The 17214-nt window shown below is 42.6% G+C and overlaps 1 protein-coding gene across 6 annotated transcripts in view; it reads left to right on the plus strand.

The window, feature by feature from the left end:
* The window catches only part of RAB31 (RAB31, member RAS oncogene family), a 236042-nt gene extending 219080 nt beyond the window's left edge, over positions 1–16962 (plus strand). For 3 of the 6 annotated variants that reach the window (XR_010323495.1, XR_010323498.1, XR_010323497.1), the window contains 2 exons: positions 11082–12282; positions 13393–14245. Coding sequence is in view for 2 of the 6 variants with exons in the window: in XM_064294727.1 (XP_064150797.1) it covers positions 13393–13490 (98 nt within the window). In the remaining 4 variants the exon portion in view is untranslated. Of the gene's footprint in view, positions 1–10674; positions 10707–11081; positions 12283–13392 lie in introns of those variants that run through there. The other 3 variants (XR_010323496.1, XM_064294727.1, XM_064294728.1) reach the window with 3 other exon arrangements.
* Positions 16963–17214: the final 252 nt, after the last annotated feature.

Raw genomic sequence — 17214 nt, forward strand, 5'->3', positions numbered from 1 at the left:
AGGAGATGTCATAGCTGAAAATTCTTTCCAAATCTGTAGGTGGTCTTTTTACTCTTTTGGTGAAGTCTTTAGATGAGCATAGGTGTTTGATTTTTAGGAGCTCCCAGTTATCTGGTTTTTCTTCGTCTTTTTTGGTGATGTTTTGTATTCTGTTTATGCCTTGTGTTAGGGCTCCTAGGGTTGTCCCTATTTTTTCTTCCATGATCTTTATCGTTTTAGTCTTTATGTTTAGGTTTTTGATCCACTTGGAGTTAGTTTTTGGGCATGGTGTGAGGTATAGGTCCTGTTTCATTTTTTTGCAAATGGATATCCAGTTATGCCAGCACCATTTGTTAAAAACACCATCTTTTCCCCAATTAACTGACACTGGGCCTTTGTCAAATATCAGCTGCTCTTATGTGGATGGAGTTATATCTGGGCTCTCAATTCTGTTCCATTGGTCTATGTGCCTGTTGTTGTACCAGTACCAGGCTGTTTTGACTACTGTGGCTGTATAATATGTTGTAAAATCAGGTAGAGTGAGGCCTCCCACTTTCTTCTTCTTTTTCAGTAATTCTTTACTTATCCGGGGCTTCTTTCCCTTCCATATGAAGTTGGTGATTTGTTTCTCCATCACTTTAAAAAATGTCATTGGAATTTGGATCGGAAGTGCATTGTATGTATAGATGGCTTTTGGTAGAATAGACATTTTTACTATGTTAAGTCTTCCTATCCGTGAGCAAGGTGTGTTTTTCCACTTATGTAGGTCCTTTTTATTTTCTTGCACTAGTACTTTGTAGTTTTCTTTGTATAGGTCTTTTACATCTTTGGTAAGATTTATTCCTAAGTATTTTATCTTCTTAGGGGCTACTGTGAATGGTATTGATTTGGTGATTTCCTCTTCGATGTTCTTTTTGTTGATGTAGAGGAATCCAAGTGATTTTTGTACGTTTATCTTATAACTTGAGACTCTTCCAAACTCTTCTATTAGTTTCAGTAGTTTTCTGGAGGATTCCTTAGGGTTTTCTGTGTATAAGATCATGTCATCTGCAAATAGAGATAATTTTACTTCTTCCTTGCCAATCCAGATGCCCTTTATTTCTTTGTCTAGCCTAATTGCTTTGGCTAGGACCTCTAGCACAATGTTGAATAAGAGCGGTGATAGAGGGCATCCTTGTCTGGTTCCCGTTCTCAAGGGAAATGCTTCCAGGCTCTCTCCATTTAGAATAATGTTGACTTGTCTGTTGGCTTTGTATAGATGCCCTTTATTATGTTGAGGAATTTTCCTTGAATTCCTATTTTGCTGAGAGTTTTTATCAGGAATGGGTGTTGGACTTTGTCAAATGCCTTTTCTGCATCAATTGATAAGATCATCTGGTTTTTGTCTTTTGTTTTATTTATATGGTGGATTACATTAATGGTTTTTCTAATATTAAACCAGCCTTGCACACCTGCTATAAATCCCACTTGGTCGTGGTGGATTATTTTTTTGATATGTTGTTGAATTCTATTGGCTAGAATTTTGTTGAGGATTTTTGCATCTATGTTCATGAGGGATATAGGTGTGTAATTTCCTTTTTTTGTGGTGTCTTTACCTGGTTTTGGTATCAGGGATATGCTGGCTTCATAGAATGAGTTAGGTAGTATTCCGTCATTTTCTATGCTTTGAAATACCTTTAGTAGTAGTGGTGTTAACTCTTCTCTGAAAGTTTGGTAGAACTCTGCAGTGAAGCCATCCGGGTCAGGGCTTTTTTTTTTGGGAGTTTTTTGATTACCTTTTCAATCTGTTTTTTTGTTATGGGTCTATTTAGTTGTTCTACTTCTGATTGTGTTAGTTTAGGTAGGTAGTGTTTTTCTAGGAATTCATCCATTTCTTCTAGGTTTCCAAATTTGTTAGAGTACAATTTTTCGTAATAATCTGATATGATTCTTTTAATTTCAGTTGGGTCTGTTGTGGTATGGCCCATCTCGTTTCTTCTTTGGGTTGTTTCCTGTATTTCTTTAGTCAGCCTGGCCAATGGTTTATCAATTTTGTTAATTTTTTCAAAGAACCAGCCTTTGTTTTTATTAATTCTTTCAATTGTTTTTCTGTTCTCTAGTTCATTTAGTTCAGCTCTAATTTTTATTATTTGTTTTCTTCTGGTGCCTGATAGATTCTTTTGTTGCTCGCTTCTATTTCTTCAAGTTGTAGGGATAGTTCTCTGACTCTGGCTCTTTCTTCTTTATATATGTGTGCATTTATCAACATAAATTGACCTCTGAGCCCTGCTTTTGCTGTGTCGCAGAGGTTTTGATAGGAAGTGTTTTCATCCTCGTTGCATTCTATGAATTTCTTTATTCCCTCCTTAATGTCTTCTGTAACCCAGTCTTTTCTGAGCAGGGTATTGTTCAGTTTCCAAGTATTTGATTTCTTTTCCCTGATTTTTCTGTTATTGATTTCCACTTTTATGGCCTTGTGGTCTGTCAAGATGCTTTGTAATATTTCGATGTTTTGGATTCTGCAAAGGTTTGTTTTATGACCTAATATGTGGTCTATTCTAGAGAATGTTCCATGTGCACTAGAAAAAAAAGTATACTTTGCAGCTGTTGGGTGGAGTGTTCTGTATAAGTCTATGAGGTCAAGTTGGTTGATTGTAGCAATTAGGTCTTCCGTGTCTCTATTGAGCTTCTTACTGGAAGTCCTATCCTTCTCCGAAAGTGGTGTGTTGAACTCTCCCACTATAATTGTGGAGGTGTCTATCTCACTTTTCAGTTCTGTTAACGTTTGTTTTATGTATCTTGCAGTCCTGTCACATTGGGTGCATAAATATTTAATATGGTTATATCTTCCCGGTCAATTGTCCCTTTAATCATTATGTAGTGTTCTTCTTTATCCTTTGTGGTGGATTTCACTTTAAAGTCTATTTTGTCAAAAAGTAATATTGCTACTCTGGTCTTTTTTTTTTTTTTGCTTGTTTTTTTTGTTTGTTTGTTTGTTTTTGTTTTCTTTTTTGCTTGATATGTTTTTTTCCCATCCTTTGAATTTTAGTTTGTTTGTGTCTCTAAGTCTAAGGTGTGTCTCTTGTAGGCAGCATATAGACGGATCATGTTTCTTTATCCAGTCTGAGACTCTCTGTCTCTTTATTGGTGCATTTAGTCCATTTACATTCAGCATAATTATAGATAAGTATGTGTTTAATGCTGTCGTTTTGATGCCTTTTTGTGTGTGTTGTTGACAGTTTCATTTTTCCACTTTTTTGTGGTGAGACGTTTTTCTTTGTAAATTGTGTGTTCCTCATTTTCATAGTAGTTCAATTTATGTTTGCTGAGTCCTTATGTTTTTCTTGGTTTTTATTTTGAGTTATGGAATTGTTATACCTCTTTGTGGTTACCTTAATATTTATCCCTATTTTTCTAAGTAAAAACCTAACTTGTATTGTCCTATATTACCTTGTTTTCCTCTCCATATGGCAGTTCTGTGCCTCCTATATTTAGTCCCTCTTTTTGATTATTGTGATCTTTTACATATTGACTTCAATGATTCCCTGTTTTGAGCATTTTTTTCTTTTTAAAATTAATGTTAATTTGTTTTGTGATTTGCCTATTTGAGTTGATATCAGGATGTCCTGTTCTCTGACCTTGTGTTGTGCTGGTATCTGATATTATTGATTTTCTAACCAAACAATTTCCTTTAGTATTTCTTGTAGCTTTGGTTTGGGTTTTGCAAATTCTCTAAGCTTGTGTTTATCTGTAAATGTTTTAATTTCACCTTCATATTTTAGAGGGAGTTTTGCTGGATATATGATCTTGGCTGGCAGTTTTTCTCCTTCAGTGCTCTATATATGTCATCCCATTGCCTTCTTGACTGTATGGTTTCTGCTGAGTAGTCTGAACTTACTCTTATTGATTCTCCTTTGTAGGAGACCTTTCTTTTATCCCTGGCTGCTTTTAAATTTTTCTCTTTATCTTTGATTTTGGCAAGTTTGATGATAATATGTCTTGGTCATTTTCTTTTTGGATCAGTCTTATATGGGCTTCGATGAGCATCTTAGATATCCTTTCATCTTTCATGATGTCAGGGAAGTTTTCTGCCAGCAGATCTTCAACTATTCTCTCTGTATTTTCTGTTATCCCTCCCTGTTCTGGAACTCGAATCACACGCAAGTTATTCTTCTTGATAGAGTCCCACATGATTCTTAGGGTTTCTTCATTTTTTTTAATTCTTTTATCTGATTTTTTTTCAGCTATATTGGTGTCAATTCCCTTATCCTCCATCTCCCCCACTCTGCATTCCAGTTGCTCGATTCTGCTCCTCTGACTTCCTATTGAGTTGTCTAATTGTGTGATTTTACTGTTAATCTTTTGGATTTCTGAATGCTGTCTCTCTATGGATTCTTGCAGCTTATTAATTTTTCCACTATGTTCTTGAATAATCTTTTTGATTTCTTCAGCTGCTTTATCAGTGTGTTCCTTGGCTTTTTCTGTAGATTGCCTTATTTCATTTGTGAGGTCATCCCTGATGTCTTGAAGCATTCTGTAAATTCGTTTTTTATATTCTGCATCTGGCAATTCCAGAATTGTATCTTCATTTGGGAAAGACTTTGATTCTTTAATTTGGGAATTTGTAGAAGCAATCATGGTCTGCTTCTTTATGTGGTTTGGTATCGACTGGTATCTCCGAGCCATCTATAAGATATTGTAATGATTTATATTTGCTCACTGAGTCTTATCTTGTTTTGTTTTCTTTCAATATACGCAGTTGGGGTAGTAGATTATGCTGTCTTGATTGTTGTAGCCCTTGAATCACTTATGTCCTATATATAAGCCTAAGAGTCCATTCACTATTCTTGAGTAGAATCTGATTTTGGGTCACCAATGTGTGGTGCAGACTGTCACCTATCCACCTAGAGGAGTAGTGGTGACAGTTGGGTGCACCAGATTCTAGTAGCAGCAGGGGGTCACACTCCGGGGGGGGCAGGATGCTGATAGGGTTCCCCCAAGTGCCAGTGAGGTAGGTGTGTCTCTATTCCTAAAGCACTTTGGTGGGTGGGCTCTGCAGCTGTACCTTAGGCACCCAATGCATGTACCTCTACAGATTGGTAGGTGTCACCCTCCTCAGACCCCTAAGACAGGAGGCTAGGTGGTCTGGGGGGAGCTTCAGCCCTCAGTTCCCTGTTGTGGATCAGTGAGGGCTCTGTTTAATACACAGAGATATCAGACCTAGGAAAATTGTCTTTCCAGTAATCCACTAAAACAATTACAGTCAGATCTCTATCAGAATTGCCTTTGTATTATAATGGCCACCTTGTTCCCTGTAGGGATGAAAACCCAAGACTGGATCTCATATGCTTGGCTGGAACTGGTTCTGTATTTTTAGTCCAATTTCGGGAAGTCAGGGAAGGATTCTTGGTCCCTGGGTTTTTTGTAGCTGCTTCTCTCAGGCCAGGAGAATGGGTTAGGAAAAGACCAAAAAAAAAGAAAGACAGAAAGAAAACACAGAGCACTTCACTCCCTGGCCCAGGAAATTCCAATGTTAATGAAGCCGCCTGGGAAGGGGAGGGGAGGGATCAGATAGGAGAGAATAGCACCCCAGAATATAGACAAAGTTACTTATCTTGCTTGGTGATGACTGTTTTATCTGAGATTCCCGAGGGGTGTGTAGCCTGTGTGCATTGGCTGGGTCGAGATTGCCCCGGAGGGTCAGGCCCGCATCCTGTGCTTGTGCTGTATCAGAAGCCGTGGTCAGTTCCTCTGCTTCCAGTCCAAAGCCCAGCGCCAAGGTTCTCCGGCTGGGATGCCGCACTGCAGGCTCCAAAACCAGTTGCTGCCTCCCGGTGACTTCTGCTCCTGTCAGCCGCTTCGCTGCACTGCCTACATGCACTGGCTGGGCTTCCCCTGAGGTCACTTCTGGGGGCTAGGGGTGCGTGCCGTGTTTGCGCCATCTCAGGATACTGTGCTCAGCTCCCCTGTGCCCAGTCTAAAGCCTGGCGCCAAGGTTTTCTGACTGGGACGCTGGCTCCAGGCTCCGAAAACAGTCGTTGCTTCCCTGTGGTTGCTTGTTCTCAGTCTCTGTCACTCAGGTCAACTCTTTAGATCTGTGTTTGATGGTCAGGGTTCGTAGATTGTCGTGTATGTGATCGATTCACTTGTTTTTCTGAGTCTTTGTTGCAAGAGGGATCTGAGGTAGCTTCTACCTAGTCAGCCATCTTCCATTTTCTAGAATTTTATCTAAACAGAATCCTACATTATGTACTCTTTTTTGGCAGGCAGGATCTGGTCTCTTTCACTGAGCATAATGATTTCTGAAATTTATCTATCTGGTTGCCTTTATTAGTGATTCGTTCCTTTTTATTGCTAAGTAGTATTCCATTGCATATATAAACCACAATTTGTTAATCATTCACCTCAATTTGGGTTATTTGTAGTTTTTGATGATTACAAATAAGGTTACTGTGAGCATTTACATACAAGTCTTTGTGTGGGTAAATAACTAGGAGTGAGGTGGCTGCTTTAATTGGTAGGTGCAGTTTTCCAGAGTGGTTTGACCATTTTACATTCCCACCAGCAGTGATTGAGAGTTCTAGCTGCTCCACACCATCACCAAACCTGGATGTGGTCAGCTTGTACAGTTTTAAATATTGAAGCGGTAGTGTGTTGTATCTCCTTTTGTTTTTGATAGGCTATTTGGTTATAATTTACATACCATAAAATCCACCCATTTTAAGTGTACAATTTACCTATTTTTAGTAAATGCAAAAAATTGTGCAACTATCACCGCAGTACGGTTTTAGACCATTTCCATCACCCCATAAAAGATCTTTCTTGACATTTTCACTCAATCTCCACTCCTACCCCAGACCCAGGCAACCACTAATCTGCTTTCTATCTCCATTGATTTGACTTTCTGTACATTTCATATAAATGTAATCATACAATATATAGTCTTTCATACCTGGCTTCTTTCATTTTGGGGCCCTGGTGGTGCAGAGGTTAGGAGCTCAGCTGCTAACCAAAAGGTCAGCAGTTCAAATCCACCAGCCAATCCATGGAAACCCTATGGGGCAGTTCTACTCAACAGCAAGGGTTTCGTTTTTCTTTTTTTTAGTTCACCAAATTTTTTCTTTATGGTTTGTGCTTTTTGAGTCATAATTTTTTAATATAAAAAAAGAAAATGAAAGGGAAAGATGCCTTTGAATGGTAAAAAAGCCTAGAGATTTTAAAGTAGCTCATCCATGTGGAAGACGGATCAATAACCAATGGTGGTCTTCCCTTTCTATGCGTGACATCGCCATTCCTTTAGATCCTGAGACTTATATCTTGAGTTTTTTTGGTCCTTCTTGACCTTCCCCCTTCCAATCAGTTGCCCCATCCTGTCAAGTTTCTTCCTGCAGCTTCTCTTTCCATCTTTGCTTCCTGTTTTCCTGAACCACACCCTCATTAAGGCTCTCATTATCTCTGACCTGGATTTTGTACAAACCTATAGACTAACTCCCCTTCCTGCCTCCTAATTCATTCTGGTCCTATATAGAATGTTCTGCACTCTTCATGTCCATGGTCCTTATCCTAGTATTCAGGGTCTTCTCGTAATTCCAATATTGAGTTCTCTGTGGCAGCAAGTGGGCAGTTACAGGGAATAACTTCAGGTTCCGCACATGCCCCCCTTCTGTATTCTTAGTGCATTGTCCCATGATGTGAGCCACTGTAGTTGTCCACAGAGACCCCTTTCTGAATGGAGTGGCATGAGGTTGTTGTCAAGAGAAAATACTGCCAAACTAGTAAGCTCAGTGAGTTTTACTAGTCTCAGATGATTTAGAAAATCAGGATCAAGAAATGAAGTTACACAACTCCCAGTACCACTAACACTAAACAAAAGATAGCTGAGCCAAGTCAATGCTGGAACTGGAATGGAGCCGGAGGGAAGAATACAAACAGCAGACTTGTCAGGGAGGAATCAGAGCTTGCACAGGAAATGGCTGGTCTACCACACAAGGGAAGAGAGCAGCTGCTGCCAAGTATGCTGTTTTATTTTTGTTCTGTATAAAAAACCACCACTGCCTCCAGTCCACAGCCATGATCAAATTTGTAGGCTTAGGATTTGTTTTCACATATTGTATTTCTGAGGAATCATTTCTAAAACCTGCTTTTTCTCTAGGCTGTCAACTTTCAGAAAAACTGAACTTCAAAAAAATTCTTTCAACTTTTTCAAACAGCATTTTACGTAATCCAAAGCCTTACTAAAATAAAACACTCTCCATTCTAGAATTGATACTCAGGGACAGTGTGTTATGGAGGTTGCGTACTTAGAGGATATTTTGTAAGAGTGCAAACATCCAGCAAACATTGCTCAGAACCTTTTCAGATGTGTGTACATATTTCTTGTCCTACTCCATGCCCATGTAACACTGACTCAGCAGCTTTCCAAGGTGATTACCTTGGTGCACGATACCAAGGCCATTGTCCAAATCCATTCTTTTATATAAGTGCATTTAAGCTTTCAGTAAAATTCTGAATACCATGGACCATAAAATCCAAGCTCCCGTTTGGTGTTCACAGTGCTGTTTGCTTCCTTCCCTTTTTAAGGTTGCTTGCCTTACTGTCATCTGGCTTTCCTCTTTCTCTGCTCTAAAGTGGGAGCACTTCCTTTCTTCTCCCTCTGTTTGAAGTTGAATGTGTGTGACTTATCTCAGGTGGAGTGTTTTACAGACTAGCAGGGTAGTTGCTAATCCTAACTGACCCCTGAATATGCTCTGACACGTGGAGGTGCAGCACTGGGTGGTGCTTTCTCCTCAGGCCGCTGAGCCCAGCCACAGCGCTGTGAATGGTGGGGGGGGGGGGTCCTGCAGAAGCTCTGTGAATGCTGAGGGGGAGCCCTGCAGGAGCGCTGTGAATGCGGGGGCGAGGGGGGAAGCCCTGCAGAAGCTCTGTGAATGCCGGGGGGGCGGGGGGAGCCCTGCAGGAGCGCTGTGAATGCGGGGGCGCTGTGAATGCGGGGGCGGGGGGGAAGCCCTGCAGGAGCTCTGTGAATGTCGGGGCGCGGGGCGGGGGGGAGCCCTGCAGGAGCGCTGTGAATGCGGGGGCGGGGGGAGAGCCCTGCAGAAGCTCTGTGAATGCTGGGGGGGGAGCCCTGCAGGAGCGCTGTGAATGTGGGGGCGGGGGGGTGCCCTGCAGAAGCTCTGTGAATGCTGGGAGGGGGGAGCCCTGCAGGAGCGCTGTGAATGCGGGGGCGGGGGGGGGTAGCCCTGCCGGAGCTCTGGGAATGCTGGTGGGGGGAGGGGAGCCTCCTCCCATTTTATAGTAAAAACCAAACATGTTGCGGTCCAGTTGATCCTGACTTACAGCAATCATATAGGACAGAGTAGAACTGCCCCACAGAGTTTCCAACGAGCGCCTGGTGGATTAGCAGCCATAGCATTTAGCCACTACGCCATGGGGGTAGTAGCCATGTATGTATTGGGTAGTAGTTATTAAGTTACTTTGTCTCACTCTTTTTATAGGTGAGGAAGGGAAGGCTCGGAGATACAAAATAACTTACCCAAGGTCACCTAACTAGAACACCTACTCTCTCAAATCTCAAAACTCTTACTATCAAATGAGAAAAATGAAGTCTGAGAAAACTGAAATAATTTCTGTCTTTGAAAAATATTCTGTTCTGATAAGTGAGATTGTGGATATTCTGAAGATGGCACCTGTAGGAAGCACCACTGATTCAAAATTGTTCCAAACAGCTTAAAATAGTCAGAGCGAAGCCTTCTTGAGGTCTGGCTGGGCCTTAAACAATTTTGCAGCCCAAAAGTTGTCTGGCTCTTTGTCCACTTAAGAAAAGAAGTGAGAGGCTGGAAAGGGGGAGAGCCAGGCAGATGTGACAGGCCTCCCAGTCATCCTGTCTTCTTTCCCTATGCTTTTTGTTTCTAGATTTTCGCCATCATTTTATCACTTTAATGAGTAGTTTATGTATAAAATTTTTCCATATTTTGGGTACTTTTCATAGGGAAATTTATGACACAAGGCATGTAGAATGTTACCTTTAAAACCAAAAAACCAAACCCAGTGCTGTCGTGTCAATTCCAACTCATAGCGACCCTATAGGTCAGAGTAGGACTGCCCCATAGAGTTTCCAAGAGCGCCTGGCGGATTCGAACTGCCGACCTTTTGGTTAGCAGCTGTAGCACTTAACCACTACGCCACCAGGGTTTCCCGTGAGTGTGTTAGGCGCTATGTAATAATAGGGGATTTTGCCTTTGCACCTAATCGAGTAGTGCCCCAGAAGATATAACTTTATACTGTCATCCATCCAAAACAACCACGTCATCTCAAGGAATGACACTTTATTGGCAAGACCTGACTTGAATGAATCTTTAGAGAGTCTTGGTCATCATTGGGGACTTTCTCCTCCAGTTACACTTTCAGATTTATGAAATAATTGAGGTATTTTTGTTTATTTCCTTTTGCTTGTGATACATACATGTGTACATCTCATGTCCATAGCAGAAAATCCATACTTACTTTCTCATTTCTTCTGCATTAGGATGTAGTATATTGAGAGTGACTTATAAAAGCCTGGTGTAGCTTTGTTGACCACACAATACGGCAGAAACAATAACTGCAGAAGTATTACAACCTATTTATTTGCTCCATAGTTACATGAAGAGCTCTACTGTTAATTTTTAATTTTGGACAATTGCCAATGACCTTAATTTTTATGCTTGTACCTTCCAGTCTACACAATCCATTAATATCCTTTGAAATCATCTATTGCCGTCCTGATTGAAATGAACCCCTGCCAGGTATCTTGACTCTTATGGTCCTTGGATAATAGCTACTCCCATTGAAGCACTTTGTCCTTTGGAACTCATTTGCCTTCTATTTTAATTTCTAGTTACTTAGTAAACTAATAGGCGCCCTGGTGACACAGTGGTTAAAGCACAAAAGGTCGGCAGTTCAAACACAGCAGCTGCTCAGTGGGAGAAAGATGTGGCAGTCTGCTTCCATAAAGATTTATAACTTGGAAACTCTATGGGGCAGTTCTACTCTGCCCTTAGGGTCACTGAGTTAGAATCAACTCAAAAGCAGTGGGTTTGGGGGTTTGGGTAGTAAACTAATGTGCTAGTTGTTATTGTTCTTAGGTGCCATCAAGTCAGTTCTGGCTCACACCAACCCCATGTACAACAGAAGGAAACACTGCCCAGTCCTGCACATCCTCACCATCATTGCTGTATTTGAGCCCATTGTTGCAGCCACTGTGTCAGTCCATCTTGTTGAGGGTCTTCCTCTTTTCGCTGACCCTCTGCTTTACCAAGCATGATGTCCTTTTCCAGGAACTGGTCCCTCCTGAGAACACGTCCAAAGTATGTGAGATGAAGTCTCATCGTCATTGCTTCTAAGGAGCATTTTGGCTATGCTTCTTCTGAAACAGATTTGTTTGTTCTTCTGACAGTCCACGGTGTGTTCAGTATTCTACACCAACACCAAAATTCAAAGGCATTGATTGTGCTAATTAGTTGGTAAAAACAAATCCTTGTTTTGGAGCTAGTGTTCTATGCCTTTTCAGTAGGGGACAGAAAATCAGAATGGAGAGCTAATGTGGTACAGTGAGAAAAACGCAGCTCTGAGTCCATCAGAAACAAAGCTGTGTGTCAGAATGACCTATACATGACTGACTGTGATCACCAAAAGCCCTCTGAATCGCAGGAAAATGGTGACAGTGACAGCCATGACAGTGGCTTCACAGTGACCGTGATCGCCGAAGCCCTCTGAACCGCAGGGAGATCGTGACAGTGACAGCCGTGACGCCAGCTTCACAGTGACCGTGATCGCCGAAGCCCTCTGAACCGCAGGGAGATCGTGACAGTGACAGCCGTGACGCCAGCTTCACAGTGACAGCCGTGACGCCAGCTTCACAGTGACCGTGATCGCCGAAGCCCTCCGAACCGCAGGAAAATGGTGACAGTGACAGACAGCCATGACAGTGGCTTCACAGTGACCGTGATCGCCAAAGCCCTCTGAACCGCAGGGAGATCGTGACAGTGGCAGCCGTGACGCCAGCTTCACAGTGACCGTGATCGCCGAAGCCCTCTGAACCGCAGGGAGATCGTGACAGTGGCAGCCGTGACGCCAGCTTCACAGTGACCGTGATCGCCGAAGCCCTCTGAACCGCAGGGAGATCGTGACAGTGGCAGCCGTGACGCCAGCTTCACAGTGACAGCCGTGACGCCAGCTTCACAGTGACCGTGATCGCCGAAGCCCTCTGAACCGCAGGGAGATCGTGACAGTGGCAGCCGTGACGCCAGCTTAAGTGAGGGCGATGTCTGAACATCTCTGAAAACTGTGAGCTTCTAAGCAAATATTGGTTATTTCCAGGCTCTATTTTTTTTTGTTGCCTTTTTAAAAACAGCTTTTTTGAGAGGTAATTCTCATACCGTGGAGTCCCAGAGTGGTGCAAACAGTTAATGTACTCTGCTGCTGACCAAAAGCTTGGCAGTTCAAGTCCACCCAGAAGTGCCATGAAAGAAAGGCCTGACGATCTGCTTCCAAAAATGTAGCCACTGAAAACCCTATGGAGCACAGCTCTACTCTGACACACACGGGGCTGCCACGAGTTGGATTCAGTTCGATGGCAACTGGTGGTGCAATGCAATTTACCCATTTAAAGTATGTAATTCACAGATGCGTGCAGCCATAACCACAGTCAATTTTAGAACATTTTCATCACCTCAAAAAGGAACATGTACCCTTTAGCTATCACCCGCAGCCCCATACGTTGCCTTTTAAATTTTTATTTTATGTTTATTTACACAGACTCTAGGATAAAAAAACCCAGTGCTTTTTTAACTCAATTAAGTAAAATAAGATTACTTGGGGATGACATTAAAATACGGTTTCCCATGAAGAGTGTCTCTGTAGCGCTTTCCCGTTGGTAATCTAAGTGCATTGGCAGGATGAGGGATGGCAAGCTGGGCGCTCATAGTATTAGTAGGAAGATTACGATTCCCAATCTATTTCTATTTTAAGAAGCAGAAAAGACACGTCCTCACTATGATTAAAGTCACAGTATCGTGAAACAGCTCATTAGAGTGCGATGGGGCCACGGACAGACTAGGAAGGGACAGACTAGGAAGGAACGGCGGGTGGTGTTTGTGCAGAGAAGGGCAGTGGGAACCCCCGCCCCACTCTGTAGCAAGGTGTTCCACATCCAAGGAAACCAGCGGTTTCAGGAAGCTGCTTTTACTTTTCCTTGCCTTTCTGCACGTGAGTTTGACTTTGTGCAGCAGAACTAGGAGAAAGGAAGGAAAGGATGAGGGAAGAAGGAAAAGAACCACTCCTGTGGTTCGTCTACCTTCTGTACAGCCCAGACGATGATGAAGCGGGGTCAGAACCTCTGTGTACTGTGTTGACTGGGGAAAAACAAACTCAAACTTGGCCTTCGTTCTGTTCCAGGTCGCCAGATCCCACCCTTGGACCCCCATGAAAATGGAAACAGTGGAGGAATAAAAATCGTGAAGCCACCCTCGCAGGCCAGCCCGCGGTGCTGCTGACCCAGGCACTCGCCTGAGTGTCCTTGAAGGAGCCAGACCCCTCTCGTGTATACTGCTGGAGACTCAGGGGCGGATTCCCAATAAGCGAGGCACTCTGGGCTTACTGGTGCTCACTCACCTGTAGTGCACAATCAAATAATGTGGTGAAACTCATGCGAAATTGTGCACTACAGATCAGTAAGTAAGCACAATTAAGCCGGTGCATTACTGGTTTTCAGCAGCCCGGTACCCCAGTGCCCCACTCAAGAAGAGTGAGCATGCTGGCTTTGCATCCTGGAAGGCCGGCAGGGAATGGGGCAGAAAATGTCCCTGAAAAAGGATTTTAGAAAACTCTTGGGAAAAAACCACCACACTGTTGCATAAAATGGCCTTTCATGCCTGAAGCGCACAAGGCAGGGAACGGATGTTAGGCAATTAATATATGTTGAGTTTTTTGTTAAGAATTTTCTTAAACCCTTAAGTTTGTCCAAAAGTCTTCCTGGCATATTATGTGTGTGGGATTCCAGCATGGTGCTCCATTCTGTTTCCCTGGATTACCCAGTCAAAGTTCATTAACTTCTTAGAGCTGCTGCCTGTGTTACGGAGTCAGCTGTCACTGAGAGGTAAATTTAATTTAGAAGGTAAGTTTTTAGCTGGCTTTGTAACTAAGCCTTTACTTACAGCTTTTTGGAAAGAAATCAGAGAAGTGTAATTGGACCATCACTCAAGCTTCGAGACTTGAACTATTAAAAAAGAGGAGAAAAATGTATTAGAAACCGTGGTCTATGTCTTACACTTTTAATTGATCAGCATTTTTCTAAGTTTGGTCACATGCGAACACACCAAATCTGACTAAAATATTGCCTGTAACGTTGGGGTTGGGAGGCCCATTTTGAAAGAGTCATTGAAGCAGTTAGTGTGTAAGCAGTAATTGATGTGGGATATAAATAGTACTCAAGAGACCACGTGGTATAAATCACCACCGCCATCATAAACCCCTGCTCTGTTAGAGAAGTTAATGCACAGAGTAGTATTTACCAAGAGAAAATGTCATGGTGTCATATCAAGGGGAGAAATAAAGGATGTTTGCATCTAAGTCATAAGGCAAACTTCTAATAGCAACTGGTTGCAGGTTACCAGACAGGCAGTATCAGCCCCTGCAGATCCCAGACCCAAGAAACTACAAAATCAGAGAAAGCATTTTGAAAGTTGCCAAACTCGGGGAGGTGGTTATTAGGATGAGCCAGAGGTCCAATTCTGGAGTGCTAATTAACTGAAGGTGGAGTTTGGTGAAAACCTTGCTTTTCATTTCCTACCTGCACAATTAATCACAGATGTTCAAAGCCACAGGCAGTACAGGGAGAAAAGAAATGGAAAGGAAGACAAGCTGTTTCCACTCAGAATTCAAATCCTATTACCATTCTAACCTTCATGAACACCTAGAATCAAGAAGCACTTGATTTTCTGTCAGGGCTTTTCAGAACAGTGACTTTTGTGGGGTCTAGGAACATTGTACAAGAATGTCCTCGGATATGGTCAGTCATGAAGCATGGTAACAATTGCCAGCTGGCACCTTCTTTGCCATGGCCCCTCAAGGCCAGCAGACATTTATTGAAAACCTACAATGTAGAGACCTAGAGATGTCAGTAACTCCGTGTGAGCCCCTGGTGGCTGTGCCTGCTGTCCTCCTAGCCTCCTAGTGGGTGGAGACAGAGTCATGTCATCTACCAAAGGCACAGTCCTTGAGAGACCAGTGAAGTTCACAGTTGATGTTTTCTTGTTAATACAGCTCTCTGTTGACCGTAGTCTAAAAAAACAGGGCCAGATTTATGCTTTTCAATTCCAGAAGATGCTGTCAGTTGGATGTTCAGACTTCCCCTAACTTGCAAGAGTTGGTTGACAGTCTTAGAATGTGAAAGCTGAAAACACTTATTTTTGGTTCAAGAGTGCCTCTTAGCTCTCCCAAGCAGGTACCTCAAAACTGTTCGCAAGTGGAATCTGGCTGCCTTGACAGGGTGTGTGCAGAGATTTTTTTGGTTTTTCTCTGCGTTGTCAACATTACTAGCTGACATGATTGTGCTTGCAGGCCGAGCAATCGTCATGCCTCTTTCTAAAGGTTTAAAAAAAAAAAAAGCATTGAAAACTGAAGTGACCTCTTTCCAGGTGACACACAGGCTTATTTTTGACCTTTTCATTATCCAGCTCTCCCTGAGAACTTGGGTTTATTTCTAGATAGCAGTTCAGGTCACCTAGCAAAGCAGGCAGGCACTCCCAGGCAGAGCCTCACAGCTTTGGGCTTGGTTTGCAGAGGTCAGCATCTTGCATAAAATGGCTAGTCTTAACCACATGTTAACCTCATGAGCCCATGGTTTTATTTCAGAAGCCGGTGATGGTGTGAAGCCACTCTTTTACTTTTCTGTACTGCCTTAGCTGTTCAAGCCAGTCTGAGGACGCACAGGCATTGGCTTCCACGTGGGGTCTTCTCTGAATACCTGGCCTTGTCCATCATTCAGGCTCTGCCATGTTCCTTTCTTTTGGCTTGGGATTACTTTCTGACTGATCTAATCATTGAACTATAACCACATAATATTATGTGAACACGCTGAAATTATGATTGCTCTAAAATGTCAAATAGTTACATGTGGTATAGCCTCTTTCCCTCATGTTTACTTGCTACCTTCTGCCCGTTTCCTTTCCTTTCATGTGTGGTGTATATATATGTAAATATGATGTTCCCTTTGTTACCCTGACATGTTACCCGTGTCGCAGGCTGGTTCTGATGCATGGCTGTCTGTTACATACTGTAGGTATGGGTTCTCACGGGGGTTGTTTCCCAGTGAAATCCCTAAGGATGACAGTAGACATGCCACCATTTTATGTAGGTACGTAGTTAACTTGTCATTTTACAGTTAGAAATGGTACACTAGGGTGCTGAATATGACGTTACCTTGCAGACTATAAAAGCTTGAAGACCTAAAACTAACCTTTAGCCAACAATTAGGGGCTTGTGCCCCAGTGAAGACTGAATTTCTTTTCTGAGGGAGGTGTGGGCAACTGAGGTTTCCCACCACGATCAAGGACAGTGGCATGTGACGGCCAGAACTGAGCTCATGTTGGTGGGCTCTGCGTCTCTGCTGTGCAGTGCTCGCTGGTGGGGAGTTGAATAATGAGCTAACTTGTAAGTGAAAGGGCACTGATTTGCGTTCAGACCTATGAGGTTCATAGTTTACTCTTTTAGCCGTCCTTGTTTAAACCAGACCCAGGATGCAATGTCAGTACCATGTTGTATAAACCGCTGCTTTTCCTCCTGTGTATTCTAAAAGGCTCGGCCTGGGCTGGCCCCAGTTCACGCATGTAGAAGACGCCGCTGCAGACAGGACCTTTCCTCCTGTGTTCCATAGTAAAGCTGTTCACTCAACAACGCCCAGTTGTATCTGTTATTTTGATTTAACGCACACTGATTCATACTAATAAATATTTTCAGTCTTACCAAGTTCCAAGTTTATCTTATTATTATACTGTTCACTAGATTTTTTTTTTTTAATCACAGTCATCTAGGAATAAGGAGCAGCAATTCCCCAGGGAAACTTGTGTAGCAGTACATACAAAGACATGTGTAAGGTTGCTCACTGAAGCACTGTTTGCGATAGCACAAAGTTGTCAGCCGATAAGGAAACAGAAACACAATGTAGCAAGCCACACACCTGTTAAAATGAACGCAAGGTCTGTCCCCATGCTGTGCGTG

This window comes from Loxodonta africana, chromosome 11 (genome assembly GCF_030014295.1).
Source record: "Loxodonta africana isolate mLoxAfr1 chromosome 11, mLoxAfr1.hap2, whole genome shotgun sequence".
Taxonomy (NCBI): domain Eukaryota; kingdom Metazoa; phylum Chordata; class Mammalia; order Proboscidea; family Elephantidae; genus Loxodonta; species Loxodonta africana.